At 43.9% G+C, this 17,821-nt stretch overlaps 1 protein-coding gene across 1 annotated transcript; it reads right to left on the reverse strand.

The window, feature by feature from the left end:
- Nucleotides 1-572: 572 nt before the first annotated feature.
- On the reverse strand, nt 573-17,394 carry LOC144722336 (tumor necrosis factor receptor superfamily member 10B-like). The gene is made up of 5 exons (XM_078600514.1): nt 17,153-17,394; nt 15,281-15,707; nt 11,405-11,680; nt 7,763-7,948; nt 573-6,619 (listed from the first exon to the last, which is right to left on the reverse strand). Exons 2-5 carry the CDS (start codon nt 15,705-15,707, stop codon nt 6,330-6,332), a joined length of 1,179 nt encoding a protein of 392 aa, XP_078456640.1. The 5' UTR covers nt 17,153-17,394; the 3' UTR covers nt 573-6,329.
- Nucleotides 17,395-17,821: the final 427 nt, after the last annotated feature.

Here is a 17,821-nt window from a genome sequence, read left to right on the forward strand (position 1 = left end):
ATGCCGTGTTGAACAAAACCGTGTTCGACAAATAATAGACATTATGGTAAACATTGCGTTGCTGCGTCTGAAATGATCACCCCTCTCCATCTTAGGTGAACTAATTCTACGCGATTTCCGCCCTTGTTAAAATGGAAACCTGAGTCGCTTCCCATGTTTTGTTTGTGTACACTCTTTGTTTTTAAATTCCACCTCAACACATACAAAGCCCGTCTCCATGGCCCACTCACGCACAATGCTCGCACCTGACATTGAATTCCCAGCCCACCGTCCCTCTCTTAACACTGTCACTTGGTCGTTTATCATTAACCATCTGGGCATCCAATATGACTAAAGTCCTCAACGAGTGGGCGGCTAGATGCATCCGGAAACATTTACGGTGTGTCAAACCGCGTATCGCCAAAACATCATCACCCCCATTTGCAAACGTCATTAGATCTATAACCGAAACACGCGTTTGATAAAGCCGCGTCGGGCAAGGTTTTCCTGTATAATGAAAAGTTAGTGTTCTGATTGACTATATTGAAACATAGTGACGGCAGGCACAATATGATGTACATGGAAACAAATGATTTGTTTGTGCAGGACGGCAGTCTTTATTCTTAATCTATGGCCCTAAATGTGTAGACTCTATGTTATAAAGTCATGACCAATGTATGGAGAGCAAATACAGTGCATTGGTATTCATTTCAATAACAAAGTCCACCATACGATTAATGTCCTGTATCAGTGATTACACAGTCGTTAAATATTTGTCGTAAACAGCCAACGCGCCCGTGAAATGGGTGTGGAGGGTGGATCGCGTGGTGCGATTCACCCTCCCACGGATGACACGTGGAGTTGGTTTTGCGATTCAATTCACATTTGACGTCCGTAGTCTATTTCCTTATTCAGCACCCGATTCACTCAGGGTGGTCTTGTAAAACTATTTAACGAAAGACATCGGAACCATAAAACACGGATTTCCAGCAGCACGCCACGTTTCCAATCGCTTCTCCAAATACAGCGTGAAAAGATCTCTGTCCCTTGAAACATGACCACGCATGTCATCTCTCTGACAGTTACATCGGTCTCGATTTAGACAGACACAAAGCATCAACATTCACAATAGCAGCAAAATTAGCAAACATGATACAGTAGAAACCAGCAACGTTCATCATTCGAGAGCAGGGATGTCCCACTCAGTCTAACGCGTAGACGTTCGCGACGAATATTAAAAATAAATATCAATGCATCGTTAAATCGGCCATCACCCGACACAGCCAATGGGTAAGATTTGTGATGTAAACGAAACATTCAAACTCGTTACCCGTTCAGCACACCGGCGTGTTGGGAGAGTAAAACCCACAACGTGTACAATTCGAGCATCGCATTTCGCCAGTAATCGCAACCAGCATCATCACGCGACAAGCCAGAATCCTGCTGTTTGGGTCTTAGATCGAGGGGTCAAACTGCGACGCCGTCACTTGTGAGACAATCAGGCGAAAGGCAGGAGGCGGGGTGGGGAGAGAGTGGGGTGGGTGTTGGACGTCGAGGTGTGGGGCATCGAGAGGGGTTAGAAATACTTTAAAACATATGTAAATATCAATCTTGATTTGAAGCTTTCGTTACGGCAGCAATCCATACTCGTTGGTTCTTTCGGTAAAGTCACGTCGGTAGAAAAAAACAACAAGCGACCGTCTTGTTGCGATCGAAACGTCGTGATCTATTATTTTCTCGTCTACCTACGTGACTTTACCGAAAGAACCAACGGAGTATATATATTAAATATCAGTCGTAAAGAATGGAACGTCGTGGCGGAACGCGTCCGGCCTACGATGCCGTATGTTTGACACCCCTGGCCTACAGCGTCTAAAACACGTCTGCCTGGGTATGAATTTTTGAAAAATAAATATCGGTTGTACCCTTCCTGGCAAACCAAAAAAGGGTCTCACTTCTGCCTCCTCAGTTGCAACAGTGTTTAGCAGCAGCACGAGTAGGGCATGCTGCTGCATATCGACGGTGAGGGGAGACTAGGCTTGAAAGAAAGCCGTCTCTGGTGTGGACCAATCAGTTTCAAAGACAGCGCCACATATTATCAGAGGGTGTTTTTTGTTTGCATTCTGACCACAAGCATCGTGGTTAATGCGGACATGATTCCTTGTAAAAGGCTTCAGTTTGGTGTTTTAACATCTTAACACACCTGTTTTGTTGCCAGAAAACAAGGAGAAAACCTATTCTCATACGGTGAGGGGTGCAGTTTTACTCTTTGGTTTTGTCCGTAAAGTCACGTAGACTTTACCGAAATAACCAAAGGGTCATTCCCGCAGTCGCGAGAGCTTCAAATCAAGTTTGGGTGAAGTTTTGTTTCGATGCAGAGGAGCAACGCCACAGTTCAGTGAAATTAGACGGTCCACAAATGTCCCAGCACATTCCCATTTGACATTGAGACCACTTTAACGTCCACTTTTAACTTATTTCTTCAGCTTTGAGTTATGAGACTGCTCAGTTTTACACGTGGTTGTACTATACACATTTGTTCACTCGCAATTTTATTTTATGTTCTCAGGCTTTATGTTCATCCCGCACCTGAAATGTAGTCTATTTCCTTATTCAGCACCCCACTAACTTTGTAGTCAAAGGTGATCACACTCAGCATCGTCTTATAACAGTAAAACACAATTTTCATACCTGTCAACCCATGCGGTTTACCCGTATTCTTGTAAAGGGAAATTGAGTCTTTCAGGTCCACACGGCGTACAGCCGTTTCAGTACGGGCAAAACAAATTGTTTTGTCTATTTGTGTGTTTCTCCCTTGTGATGGGACTATGTAGGATGAACGTTGAGATTTATAAGGGCCACGGGGTGACCAATACGGTCTGAATTGGTCTGTAATAAGGTAAGCACTGATAAGGGGTTGACAGGTATGAGTTTTCCACCAGCTCCATGAATCCATCCAGTCCAGGAAAACAGCTCAGCACCTTTTAACATGACCACATGTCGGTTTTCCACACACGTCTCAACCGTATCACATTTTTGCTTTCTTCTGTACCATCCATACAGTTTAGTCGACACCTTTAGCTCAAGGTAATGGACTATAATTTACCAGAATTGTTAACCAGAGATGGTTAAATGCACAATTCAATGTATCGTGAACGTAATAATTAATGTAAATTGCTAATTTGAATATCGATGCATGCTTAGTTTACCAAAGGCTAATATCTATGCATGCTTCATAATTTGAGAATTTTCTGTGCAATTTGAGTATTTACAAGTTATCAACTAAATATCTCCAAGGTATACAGTACAGCATGAATATGCTAAGAACCTATGGTGGGGTTAGATTTCACCACAGTCTCATAGGCCAACATAGACACTGATACTGAAGCTACACACGATACTAATATTGGACCCTATAAACCAGTGGTTCTTAACCTTTACTGCAGCCTTTGTACCCCTTAGCTTCTCGAAAGTAAAAAAACATGTTAATACATACATAGGGTTTGATGAAATAAAATCGCTGTACTTATTTGCTCGTGCTTAATGTGTCGACGATTTGCCTTCTAAAAAAAAATCTGCCCATGTCTCGCAACCCCGGAAAGGGCATCTCGCACCCCCAGGGGGTGATGTGTGTGTGTGACGACGACCGACACACGTTCTTGCTTTACCACGAGGCTTTGTTGTACACACGAGCACTGTTCTTTAGGCCCGAGCTTCGTCTTCTCTACAACCCTTCCTTCCCCTTGTGCTATCCACTTTTATATCCCTCGAGCCCCCTTTTTCTCGAAGGTTCGCTCACCCCTATTTCCTTAGCCAATCCTCATCCTCCGATTGTCAACAGTTCCTCCGACAGTCAACCCTCGTATCCCGATTTTTACGTTTGAATTTCTCCTCCAAATCAGTTTAATTCCCTGGCCTTAAACAATGATCTTTGGGGCGCCTCCCTGCACCAATCAGTGCACCACAGGTTAACGACCACTGCTATCGACCAATGTATCATCTAGCGATATGCCAACACTGGGTGTGGTTAGAACACTCAAATCGCAAACAGCTGTGAGTTTGAATCCCCATCAGTGGTTGATTTGGCCCATCATTCATCTGGGTCAATAACATAGTACCGTTCTCATGTGGTGCCCACCAAATGAATGTTGAAATTTTGAAAGGCTCATGGCAATCATGACCCATGCGGATAATTGTGGTTATTAAACTATACTTCATAACGCTGGTCAGTGAAGTTTGGTGAAGGCGGTGGGGAGGGATACATTTTGGAACACAGTACAAGCAGGTTTGACGACACTATGCACACAGTGACTGACAAAAGTAATTGAATTGGTAAATCAACTTGAGCTTGAGTTCAGGCTGATGATGTTCAGCGGTTACTCAGCTCCCACTTACAAGAACTAACCAATGAGGATATCGTGGAAGTGGAGGCATAAAAGGTTGCTTAATAATGCTGAAGCTGAGGTCACTCGAGATATTCACGAACAATTGGTTGAAGCTTTGCGGGATTTGGAAGCTGGCTTCGCCATCATTGAGGCACAAGACCCAAACTCATCTAAATTCACCAAAATGTCTGTAGAGTTGCCAATATGATGGCCTGAGTTGCTAGAGATTTATGAACAAAAAGGAGAAGGCCTCTGTCCAAGTTTCCCTTGATAGGTGTTTCAGGAAGGTTGCAAAGGGAGCCACAAACAATCCCATCGAGCTCTTCAGCAACATCTCTAGAATATCCTGAAAATTCCCCATCTCTATCCTCACCTGCATCTCAATCTTCTTCCAATTAATCATCCATCTCTCCTGCATAAGCAAGCCAGATTCAGGATTTTCTTTTCACGTTACTTTATTGTATATCGTTATTTACTATATGGTATTTGTTACTTTATTACCTATTTGCAATATTTATAAGTTTAACAATGATTCCCTGTTTTGTTGAACCGTAACACATTTTATTACGCTGACCGTATGTGCAATAAAATGCATTACACGAGTGTGTTCTAAGATACGGACAAATCAATTTACGAACGACATCCATTCGTAAGTCGGGGACTGCCCGTACAGTACAAAACATAAATTGCTGCACTGCACTCTGCTGCACACAACATAGCGCAGCAACAACCTGTAACACCTGTCTTGTTTGATGGTAACCCATTCATGTAATACCCAGGCTCAAACATTGCTTAGCTTCTGAGACCTGAGTATATTGGGCACATTCTGAAAATGGCCATAGGCAAACCGGAAATAGATGATCACCACAAGGAAACGATTTAACATTTAAATAAATTACAGTCTATTCCGAGCGATATAATTTTATCCATGAGGTTTTTTGGGTTAGATCGCGTAAATATATCAATGTGTCGTTTAAACCCGCCACCACCCGACACAGCCAACTAGTAAGGGTTGTCACGTAAACAGAACATGCCAATTCGTCACTAGTACAGCCACACCGGTGTGTTGGAGAGCCAAGCGGTTGAACCCAAATCAAGAGCCGAATGGCTCACAGGGTAAATCCTAATAAATTAAACTGATATAAAAAAAACTGAAGCCACAACATTTACAATCTTAGTACCGTGACGTTTTGCCAGTAATTGCAACGAGCTTCATCAGGCGACAGTCAGATTAGTGAAGTCTGTTTCGGTCCTCATATAGAGGCGTAGATGTGGTGACCACGCTTCTGCGCTCTTGCGCACAGCGGGGGGATTACTGAGTCAACGTACATTAAGCGTGTTCATTATGCAAGCCCTTTGATCTTGTCCTTCCTGTCTAATGTGTATTAAATCATATTTTTGCAAGCAATGAACTTGGCAGACTTTTTTTTTACTGTACAAGTGGAAGGAAACCCCGTGGCCAAGGAGAAAAACTCGAATTGAAGTCTCAATCGATGAAGCCGTATACAGTTGTGGTCTCTCCGTGCTGATTCAACAAACCAGGCAGTTGGCGGCCACTGTTGGCCCAGTGATCAAGCAGTGTCATTTATGGTCGAGTCAGAGCCCCGGCGACCTGCTTTTCACTCCAGCACCTGACTTCTTAGCTCCTTACTTTCCAACCTCTAAACCTACGAGCAGTAGCTGACACTACATGATATAGAGCACCCAGAGATGGGTGATTTAGTGTTGAGCCAGTTATCAGAGTGTGCAACAACGCTGATCATTGACACACACACACATACCTATATTTAACTGTGGCTTGTAGATCACGGCTCATATTGTTTGTCCACATTCCTGAATCATGCGGTACTCCAAACCACACATTCGTTTGATGAAAGCAATCCATTGTGTTAGCTGTCAGAGGTACAACACCCCACGTTTGTAGCAAGACTAATTCCAAGTGGGCAAGCCAGTATTGAAGTTTTTCTAAAGGAGCACAGCTTTCGAACCCATGAGCATCTCTTTTTGAATTTTAGATAAGATTAATTCAACCAGGTCTCTACGGTCCATACTGTCTAGGGCTCTTGCCAATTCTGTCAGTGTGGCACTTTTTCCTGAATTCTGCTTCCATTTAATGAGAACCATGTACGTCTTGTCCTTAAGGGAATCATGGCTCATCGATATTGTTTCAATGTCGACTTCAGTGATGGATCTGAGGTTTCGCGCCAAACGCTTCCAATCCGAGCCCAGACGTTCTGATACTTGTAAAAAGATATCTGCAAAAAAGAAAACAGAAAAATATATATCCAATAGTGAATGCAATTACGAGCACATTCGCTTGTTCTACCTTACACGTTCGTTCTGCTTAAGGTTTATCGGACATTTATATATTTGTACAGTAAATATATACGTAGCATTAAGCCTGCCCACATTCAAACACCCATAAGGAATGAGAGAGGTGTTGAGTTTGCCTATACAAATAATTGGGATTTGCAGCAGGGCTTGGGGTCTTTCTCCCACTAGTCTTCGTATCGATTTAAAGCTTTCGTGACTGCAGGGATTCATCTTCTTGGTTCTTTCGGTAAAGTCACGTAGAAGGGTAATAATAAAATAATAAACATAAAACATAATAAAATACAATTCTCATGACGTTTCGGCCACAACGCAAGCAGCCGTCCTCAGGTGAAGAACAGGTCTGTCGGAAAGACAGCATTCAGACGCTGTCTTTCTGACAGACCTGTTCTTCACCTGAGGATGGCTGCTTGCGTTGTGGCCGAAACGTCGTGGGAATTGTATCTTATTTTGTTTTATTTTTATTATTTAATTATTTCCCTTCTACATGACTTTACCGAAAGAACCAAGAAGATAGTCTTCGTATCTTCAATAACATGATTTGGTTTGGCTGTCTTTAGCCTTTACAGTGAATTTTAAGAATCATGAACAGTCTTACGTGACTTCGGCAACTTTCAGGAAATCACGGTAATTAAATACACTGGTTACAAAACAAATTTCTTGAGCTAATTCCGATTCATTTCATTATACGCGTTCATATCAGAACTTGCACATGCTGGCTTTCTGCTCGATGTATCTCAGGCTAACCAATCCCCGTGCCATCACGATGGCACTGTTGCAATGCCCCTCTCATCTTTTTTTGTTGCGGTGTAAAAATGGGAAGTGTTTTCAAGTTCTTTGTAAAAAAAAGGCTTTTCTGCCAGTGTTGCGAATTTCTGCACATCGCAACTAGAAGCCAGGCATTTCCATTCCACATCAACATTATAGTTCTAAATAACGTGTGGACATAGAGTTTATAACCATGACAGATATTTTTTTGTATGTACCTACATTATTCTCTCGAATGTTACATGCAATCATTGAAAGCATTAAATATTGTTTAAAGAACTTGATTCTTTTGAACATACCTTTTTCTTCTCTGGATAGCATAGCAGTAAAAATTCTTCTGCGGATGCTTTTGGAAAAATGCAACACCAGACATGCCAGCAGAAGGAGTAATATGACGGCCACAAGGGCGATAATGATATTTCCCTGAGATGCGTAACCAGTGTCCGATGGCTTGGTAGTGTCATATACAGACAAAGAAGAATATTCTGCAACAAATAAAGGAATGGGAAAACATATTAAGTGCATTCACAATTCCAAACATTCACGGATATCCTATTAACACCATCTTGTCATGGCCATATCTTCCTCGTGTTCATTTTCTCACAATGCACCAGGTATCTATATAGATAAAGACCTTAATTCTGTATGTCTCAAAAGCATCGAGGGTACTTCCCGACAACATAGAAAGCAGAAATTGTGTAGATAGGTAGCTTTTAGGACACAAACAACAGGAAAAATAAAAAATCGCGATTTTTAATTTTAAGGCCCCCAAATCTCGATTTTAAGCATCCCATAAACATGTTTGTGCGTGTCATTCAAAAACCGTTCAAAATAAAAGCGGGGGGTGGGGGGTTGAAGCCTCGATAATAATTATTTGTCTACATTGGCCTTCAAATGAGTTAGATAGTTCGGCGGTGGACTGTCTGTTTGCTTAAACACGTTCATATTATCAATCCTTGATCGTTTCTGAATGGATTAAATATCGGCCGTTCTATACGATTTCTTCAAGCGTCCGTACGCAGGTGGGGGTGGGGGGGTGTAAAAAGTCCGCGTGCGTACAGGGAGGGGTCAAGTTTTGACAGATATTTGCATTCGTACTCAATGGATGGCCCCTTACTGGCTGTGTCAGGTGGTGGAGGGTTACAACACATTTGTACTTACGCGATGTAACCGAAAAACCTTCATGAATAGTATTGGTCGCGAAAGCCTACGTGTTAAACTGTCTGATCATAGATACAAATTGTAACAAAAATAATATCAGGTAAATTATTTTATTTATTGAAAGCATTTTTAGCAAAGGCTCTTCTGCATAGCAGAGATAGGGAGTACGTTGCCTGCCATAAGCACAACGCTCGAGTACATTTACTCTATTAAGTTATTCTCATTTAAAATTTTAATTGAATAATCAAAATAAAAACTGACCCCACCTGGTATTTCCCATCACTGTTGGCTCTGAACACTAACTTTAAATGTAATGTTCCTATCGTCCAAATGGATGTTTCTCAATTTTTCAAACAATGCAAGTGTTCTCACATGGCTGGATGTCAACATGCTGGGTGCAGTGTCGGCCCTAGAGGGTCACGGCGTGCGGTGTAGCGACATCGCGGATACCCCAAGGGCGTGGGGTGTGTTGCGCCATAATAAGGCACTGTCGGCAGCTGACCTGCCGCCACGCTTACGGGCCGACAGGGGGCAGCCGAGAGAGAGCGAGGTGGGTAGGGGTCAGAGGTCGCAACCGGGTACCCGATACCCGTACCCTACCCGATACCCGTCTACCCGTACCCAGCCGGGTACGGGTGGCCGTTTGCGACCCTGGTGCGGCCGGGTATGGGTACGGGTAGGCCGTGAGTCACTGGTGAGTAGCCGTTTGTCACTCATTTCGGGTAGGGTACGGGTAAGGAATCAAAACCCGTTTGCGACCTCTGGTAGGGGTTGACCTAAGGTCAAACCCCCGCCCCTCCGTAACCGGAGGTTGACACCCCAGACCCCCCAGGGGCTGAGGGGGATCATGGCCCCCCTCCACGTCACGTAGTAACTAGTGTAGTTATCCTGGTGGTCACCACCATAGGTTGTTATTCTGTTAAGGGGAAAGTTACATCGTGTGTTGGAACTGAATAAATGTGTTGCCTCCAATTCCACGTCTGTGACTCAGTTGAACCCCTTACACAAGCAATGTACATGTACATTCACAGCTGTTTTTGTCAATCCACTGCTGGATGAGGGCCTCCCCTTGCCTTGCGGGCCGCGAGTATTATCTGATCGTCCTTCGGCATGGTCAACGCAGGTTGGTGCAGGTTTGTGAAGGTGCAGAGCAACGCTATGGATGTTGCTGCACTATCCCCTACTGTCCACAAGACCTATCACTCTTTTGTGCACAGTGGTCACACTGTCGTAGGCTCACATTACCAGCTCTGCAATAAACCATGGCCAAAGTGTAACTACTTGCAAAGGTGCTGTGATTCGTACTACAAGGCCCATCTATGCTCTACGTTGCTTAAATTTGATAGTGTCCCTCAAAGGGACGCTGTGAAAATAAACCACTGGCTGCTGGAAACTATGTGGGGCATTACTGGGGTTCCACTACTACAAAGCAGGACAGACAGCTGTTATATTTTCACAATAAGTTTACATATACTCTATTCAACCATACTCAAGAGAAAGGAAACACATTGTGCCTGCTAAGATAAGGTCGACTGCTAAAAGGAAATGAATAGATGTTTCCCACGTAAGCAATGTAAGAAAACAGTCATGCAAATGTTAATATTAAGCTATTAAAAATGTTAAAATATTAATCAAATGAATAAAAAAAAATATGATGAAACAAATACACTATGAACATACTCTTGGGGTATTTCGGTGACTTTACCGAAAGACCCAAAGAGTATGAATTCCTGCAGTCACGAAAGCTTTAAGTCAAGATTTACACTATTAACAATCAAATAATATCTCCTTGCGTGAATGAACACCGACAGTCCTGGGCTTGTCGTGGGGAAATTTTAAATTTGAAAAAATTCTCCACGGCAAAGTCCAGGTTCTGCATTGAGCAGCCACTGTCAACCTCCCACAGAGTGGTGCGGTGTTAACACCCTTGCCTGGTGTGCAGGAGGTCGTGGGATCTATCCCGACCCAGACACCTGTAACTGTATGTTTGGAGTTTGCACGTTATCCCCGTGGTTGCGTGGATTGTTCTCTGGGACCTCTGGGTTTTCCCTTCATATTTATAAACACGCGTTCAGAGTATTTAGGCTGCTATAAATGTCCACGTGATAAGCCACTTCGTGGAGCTAGCATTTGGGGTGGCCAAGTCGCTTTTGAAAAATAACTGCATAGTTCAGGTGGTCCTTACCTGATTTAAATAAAAAAAAAACATGCGTTTAGTTTAAGTGATACTCATTTCAATGACTGCTGTAGGAATGATTGGGCTGAGTTAATTCGAATTGCGCTTTGAAAACAGCTTTCTACTTCAGTGCTGCGTGACGTCATCACCCCCTCCCCTCTCCTCACAAGCTTCTACGTCCCGTGACCCCCCTTCCCCCCCCCAATCTTCCGTGACGTAGGAACTCAACTGCCCAGTTGGCTGAGGTCATCAGCCCCTCCCCTATCAACCACTCCCCCTCCCACCCCACCCAGCGTGGCTAACCACGCCCCCACCGGGTGCGTGAATGACAGGTAGACAAACAGCATTTTATTAATTCTAGATTTTAAGTTTTCGTGACTGCAAGGATTCAAACTCTTTGGTTTTTTCGGTAAAGTCACGTAGGTAAAAAAATCTAAATAAATTAAATCGCGACGTTTCGGGCGCAACACAAGCGCCCTTCTTCAGGTGGCGACAACGTAGCGAAAGCACAACCGCTTAGGTGGTTGTGCTTTCGCTACCGAAAAAAACAAAGAGCATTTTATTACAATGGGAGATTGTAATTATGTCAACGGACGACACTCACGGATTGCGGGGGATACTGTAGTTATGGTTGCGGCGTCAGTTGTGCGCGAGTGGGGTCCACCCGCAGTGCCCATATCCTTGGGCGGCGGCGTGTTGACAGGTGGTGCAGTTGTAGGCACAGGTGCACAGGTGGCATCAGAATAATGGGTGCCAGCACTCTCCAATGTCTGCCCCAAGACACTGCAGTTGGTGTGCGATTGGCAGGTGTCCTGGCCCCGAGATGGGAAGGAGAAGGATCCCGTAGGACACTTGCGGCAATGTTCCCCATCCACGGATTCTGGAAGCAGCAGACAGATGAGCAAAGTTCAGTTGTTTTGATTAAGCGCACACGAAGATCCCATGTCGTTGCTTTACAGATACTGCCGTGCTGTTCGCGAGTGCCTACAAGAGTGATGGTGTGGTCAACACCACACCTGGCAACGGATGTTTTTCACACCACACCAGGTACATACTGTATTCAAAGCTGAGCCTAGCTAGGAAAGGCCCCCTGGACAAATGTAGATACAGGATGCCACGAGCATTGCGCAACACCCATTATTGTTCACGTTGGTGGGACATTTCAAAAGAACACCATATCGGTAAAGTGTTGAAAAGAGGACTTGTACAATCCTTAAACAAAATGTGTTAACTCTGACATCTCTAAATGAAACAATATATTTCTAAATGTCAAGACTGCACTTTGCATGTCTACATTCGAAGACTAATAATCTCGACTTTTACTTGGTGAAACATTAAGTTTTGTTTAATACCTCCTGTACAAATGAATGTGTTAAGGGACGTCTTTAGCCCCACAACAGTTGCACAAAGGTCAGGGGTTATAATAATACTAAAGTGACAAAGTAAATTAATTTTAAACATTCTTATCAAAGCAACTGCAAAGTGAACTTACTAAATGACTGTACGTATATTTTCAAATTTATATAAGACGTTGGTGAATATAAAAAAGGAAGTTACATTGCAGTGGTTCTATCTTAGAAAATTGTAATTGTTAGAAAGCGATTTTCTATTTGACCAGGTAAGGCCCACTGAGCTATATAGCTCTTTTTCAGAGCGACCTGGCCACAAATCACAGCTCAACGAAGTGGCTTACCATGTGGAAATATATAGCTGCCAAATAGTTTAAACGGACATTTCTAAATGTGGAGGAATCAGAGAAAAACCCACTCGACCACGGGGAGAACGTGCAAACTCCAAATATACAGGCATCAGGGTCGTGATCGCATCCACGACCTCTTGTATACCAGGTGAGGTAGTTAACATCTCGCCACTGTAACTTCATGCAGGTTATGCAGGTTAAATCATACTATTTTCGAGTTGTGGTTGCAATTGTCTGTGCATTGCACTATGGACATATCTTATTTACGTATTTTTTAAGGTCATTCATTAAAAAATCTAGGTTTTTGTGAACCACTATAATTATCTGAGAAATCTGCAATTCACGAGCATCTCTGCGACGTATCCCTCGCGAATAACGAGGGAATACTGTTCTGCTAATTCAATGCATTCGTTGCCTTAGGTATAAGAACTCCAGGCATAGCATTGTGCAATTTCTATCACTGGCTGGGGCCGACAACGGAAAAAACTGCCACACACCCATTTTAACCTTTGGACTACGACTTCTGAATGCGATATTACTATTTCGTATGGTCTATGAAGAGCCACTATTAGAGATCCACTTGTGAGTTATTTTGCCTTTCTTTTGCTTATTTCTGAGCATTGGGTGAATTCCAGGTAGACCGCCTTGGGAGTTTATCTTTCGCGCAGTACAGTACAAGGTTCTGTGGTCCATGGTTAGGAGTGAGTGGCGACCAGTCACACACAGGATATGCTTTGGGTTGCCACTCAAGAGTTAATGACACGTCTTTTGGCACAAATTACTGCGTGGCCTAACCAAAGAACAAACAAGGATCGTGGCATTGGCTACAGAAACCTACGTTTTAAGCAGGTTACCTAATTGTTATCGTACAGTGCATTGCTATTATTTCCTAAACAACAATCGTTTGAGGTTTTATGCTGCTTAAGGTTTCAACTGTGCAGTGGTGGTACAGTGTTGCGCAATTAGCCCAGCGATCCGCGTTCGATTTTCAGACATTTCATTGATGTGGTAGATATAAAATGGGTATAACATATTTGGCTTAGGGGCCGTCCATAAAAGACGTCACGCGATTTTGGACGATATTTGACCCCCCCCCTCTTCGTCACACGGCGTCCCAAAAAGTCAGACCCCCTCAAATATGACGTCACAAAGCTCTGTCCACGCCCCCAAACAATAATAAACCTTGCGTCAAATCGCTTTAAACTATTACTATTGTAATTGTAGTGCGCATTTAATGTGGCGCTGCACTCTGATGTTGTAGGAGAAACATTTATTAAAAAGTCTATTTAAATTAAGCAGAACGTGTTGTCAATATTTATTTAAAGTTGCGCATTTTTACGTGACATCACATTTCTCAACCCCCCCCCCTCGTCACACATCGTCACAAATGTCTGACCCCCCCCCCCCCCCTCTAGGTGCGTGACGTTATTTCTGGACGGCCCCTTACGTGATTAGCATTACAAGGATGGGCTTGGCCAGTCACATGAGTGTGAGTCATGGTCATTGTAGTAAAAACTATATTAAAGCACATCCCAGTTTTGCTATTGGCATCCGGTTACCCAGGCAATAAACTACATTAGATTGAAAATTTATTGGAAATTGACATCCTAGTTTTTCAAATAACAGCCTTCCGGAGTTTATTTTACCAGTCTCTGAACGGGGCTATCTTGCCACTGTGTACAAAAGAGTGGTTCCCTCTGTTACCAATGGGAAAGTTTAAATGAAAACAACTAAATAACAGGACCCTGCGGGGTGGGCTGGTAGGAATAATACTAATACCGGTACAGGGATATCGACCGGGTATAGAGGAGTTAAAAAGAAAAAGATTTGTGCATGGGGGGTGAGCGATGACGTCCACACCCCCCTCCCCACTGACTCGCGCGCCCACAGAGCAAGGATTGCAACAGGCGATGTCATTGGCTGCGCCGGATGCGACGGCCATCTTGTTTAGTTCATTTAGTTCACGGATCGCAGGGGGAGCGGGCGGCCATCTTGTCGGACCGACGGACAGTCGGACGGTCCACTTCGTTCCTACCAGTAATATCATTGAGATAAAGGTGCAGCCCTGCAATTGGTTGCTCATGGCACGGCTGGCAGACGGCCCTCCACGATAGCGGTGATCTAGAGGGAATTGCTTCCAAGTTGGCCAGGCTATGATCCAGTGGTAGAAATTTCACATTCCTAAGGTAGGGCCACCCTCTTCATCGGATTTACGATTTTTAACATCCCATTAAATGGTGCTTATTTTGTTGAATTGACAAGCTTCATGGATTTACTCAATCCCCTACCTGGACATTAACCCATGACCTTCAGATTTATAGTTGAGTGAGTGATATGCACACAAATGTACACTGTGCCAAGAAGATGGCATATTAACATCTATTAACAGACTAGATTTAAAACTCAGTACTATCCTAATTGAAAATTTAAATGTTTTGCATGCAACATATAGGGATGATTCGAAAATGTTATGCTTGTCATTGACAAGACAGTGTGACATTGTGTTCCTGTAGAATCATAAATTAGTCAAGACACATATTTGATGCTGTTGTGCTCAAAAAAGTGTGCTGACTTGATGTCATGCAAAATTAAAGCATAATTATCCCCACCCATGCCCTTTCTTGGCCAACAGATTCAGATGTCTTGTGAGATTAGCGCATCATAGTTTTTGTTCTGGAAAATACCCAGTGGGAAAAAAAAACCGTGACAGCCCTGCACTGGCTTGGATGCACCAGTCGAAATGGGTGTGATTGAAATGAGACAAGATGGCATAGCACCTACCTCTCCTTTCGTAGCCAGGGTCACAATGCAGACAGACGTCTCCCTCCTTATACATGCGCCCTTGACAGCGGCACAATGTGTTGCTGTACGGTTTGCAGGGGGCTTCCATGTAGTGGTGGTTGAAGTTGTGGCACGTCGCGCACAAGAGGCACCTCTCCAGGCCATTAGGCATGTCCGTGTAGGTTCCTTTGGGGCAGGCGGCACACTCTGTGCTCTCAGGCACCCCTTCCTTGCAGTGCATGGTCACGTACTCCCCAGCCGTGCAGCTCCAGCAAGGTATGGGGCGGCCGGTGAGGTCGTCATACCACATGTAGTTGTCACCCCTGACTGGCTGACGTCTGTCGTGACGGTGTTCGAGGGGAAGAGCTTGGAAGCCATTGCTGTGCCATACAATGGCCAAGAGGCACAATGCAGCAACCCCTGCCATCTGTAACGAGATGAAAGTTCTCGTGAAAAACGGATTCAGATCAACATGTTAAGAAACGTATCATTGCTGTGAAATTAAAACGTCAGTGGCTCCGCGTTCAAATGCTCAGTGAGGCTATGCGAATAGCAATGGGCGATGCTGAGCCAAAGTGTGAAAAGGGCATCTTGTTATGGCAGGGGCCAATGTATAAATAAGGCCATGGTTGACTTCAAACAAATATAAACAAACAAGGATAAACTACTAATTTCAGGTATTTTGGTGGAATAATGGAACAAGCATCCCTGGATGGGAACTTGCGAGTCAAGCCCTCTGTTAACGCCACCACCACCAGACCACGAACATGCCCTCTAGTCCCAGTGGTTCTCAACATTTCTTTGGGGCTACTTGCATCCGTTTATTGAATGCTGTTTCAACCGAGTAGCCCCTTGTCTGACCTAACATGGTTCTGAGAAATACATATACGAATAATGAACATCAATAGGATAACCTATTGCCAAATATTGTGAGGTATCCTAACTGGTTTGTAACTGCACATTCAACAGACGCTCTGCCCGCATGACGGAACTTATTTGCGCTCTCTGATCAATGAGCTTAGAAAGTTTTTTCTTTAAATATCGTTTTAGGTTACCGTATGGATTAAACATTGCATCGTCGTCATTTCATAGTCGTACACGATGCCTATTCACCAATGACTCTCGTGCATCATATAATTTCGCACATTTGTAAAATCACCTCGCGTACCCCCCAGGGGTTCCCGTGTAACCCCTGGTTGAGAACCACTGCCCTATAACCCTGCAGTACTATATACTAAAAGCAGTTCAGATACTTTTGGAAAAGTTAGCCTAAGTTGTGAAACAAGCTCTCGCTAAGCAGTATTCACCAGCGCATTGGCTGCTGAGATAAGGCATGCGAAGTGGATAGTTTATTTTAATCATTTCCATCATGAACAAACAAACAACGTGAATGGCCCGCTCATTGGGGGCCATAAATCAGTTCAATACAGCACTTCCCGAAAGAACTAGTGAATATTGTCAGGCAGTCCAAGTGTTTTCGAGTGCAACCATCCACAACCACGGTACGCTTATAAGCGCAACGAAATATCGAATACTTGTGTGCACAATCATCATCGGCCATGGTCAATGCACTGCCGGACGAAGTCCTCAAGCACAAACTGAAACCACCACTTGCACAAACTGAAACCACCACAGCAATACGAGATCTGATCTCGTCGTGTCAATACGTCCCTTGAAGCGCCGGGTTGCATCAGCATGCGTACAGCACAAAACGACAGTGACATGGAACAAGTGATGTACGTTAAAGGTAACATATATATTTTTTTTATCATCAACTGTGCTTGTTGTTTGCCATAACACTGGACGTAACAAAACAAGCTGAGCAATAAAGAAGACATGTTTTTAAAAGCAAACGCGATCGCAAAACTGTACCGGGAAGTGGTGGCCCGGTCTTCACGCGAAGGAAGCTGAAACTTCAGTGCCAAAGAAATCCAACTTTGATCAAACTCAACGAGTTCATCCAAAAAAAAAAAACCTACCTCGTCTACGTTCATAAAACCTTCGACACACTTTGTATACTTGACGTGTGAGTTGGAAGCTTCGCGAATGGGAGAGAAAAAAAAGCGCCTTTCGACAGCGCGCAAACGCTGAACAGCGACAGGCGCGCAGGAAATCCCCGTTGCGACTGCGCGCCCAGCCTCCGCATGGGCATATTTAAATAGCCAACATTTAAATGGCACGCCTTGCCGCCACGAGAGACGTCAGACAAAAACAATAACCATTCGTCTCGTTTAGAAAGTATGAGCGTCATGGTTTTGGATCGAACTAGGACCCATATTACTTTGCTTACTAATCCAGAAAAATCCTTGCACTGGGTTTGTGTTGTTGTTCAGTGTACGATGCTTTCAGCAAACGATTGTCTATGCGAGTGGGAGCAAACTGGAGTGTCCAGATAAAGCCCAGGCGCGCAATGGAACCAACAACTGTATCCCCGTACAGATGGAAACAGATGGCGATAATGCAATGATGATGAGCCCAGGCGCGCAATGGAACCAACAACTGTATCCCCGTACAGATGGAAACAGATGGCGATGAGGCAAT

The sequence above is a fragment of the Lampetra planeri genome, chromosome 14 (assembly GCF_965212315.1).
Source record: "Lampetra planeri chromosome 14, kcLamPlan1.2.h2, whole genome shotgun sequence".
NCBI classification, from domain to species: domain Eukaryota; kingdom Metazoa; phylum Chordata; class Hyperoartia; order Petromyzontiformes; family Petromyzontidae; genus Lampetra; species Lampetra planeri.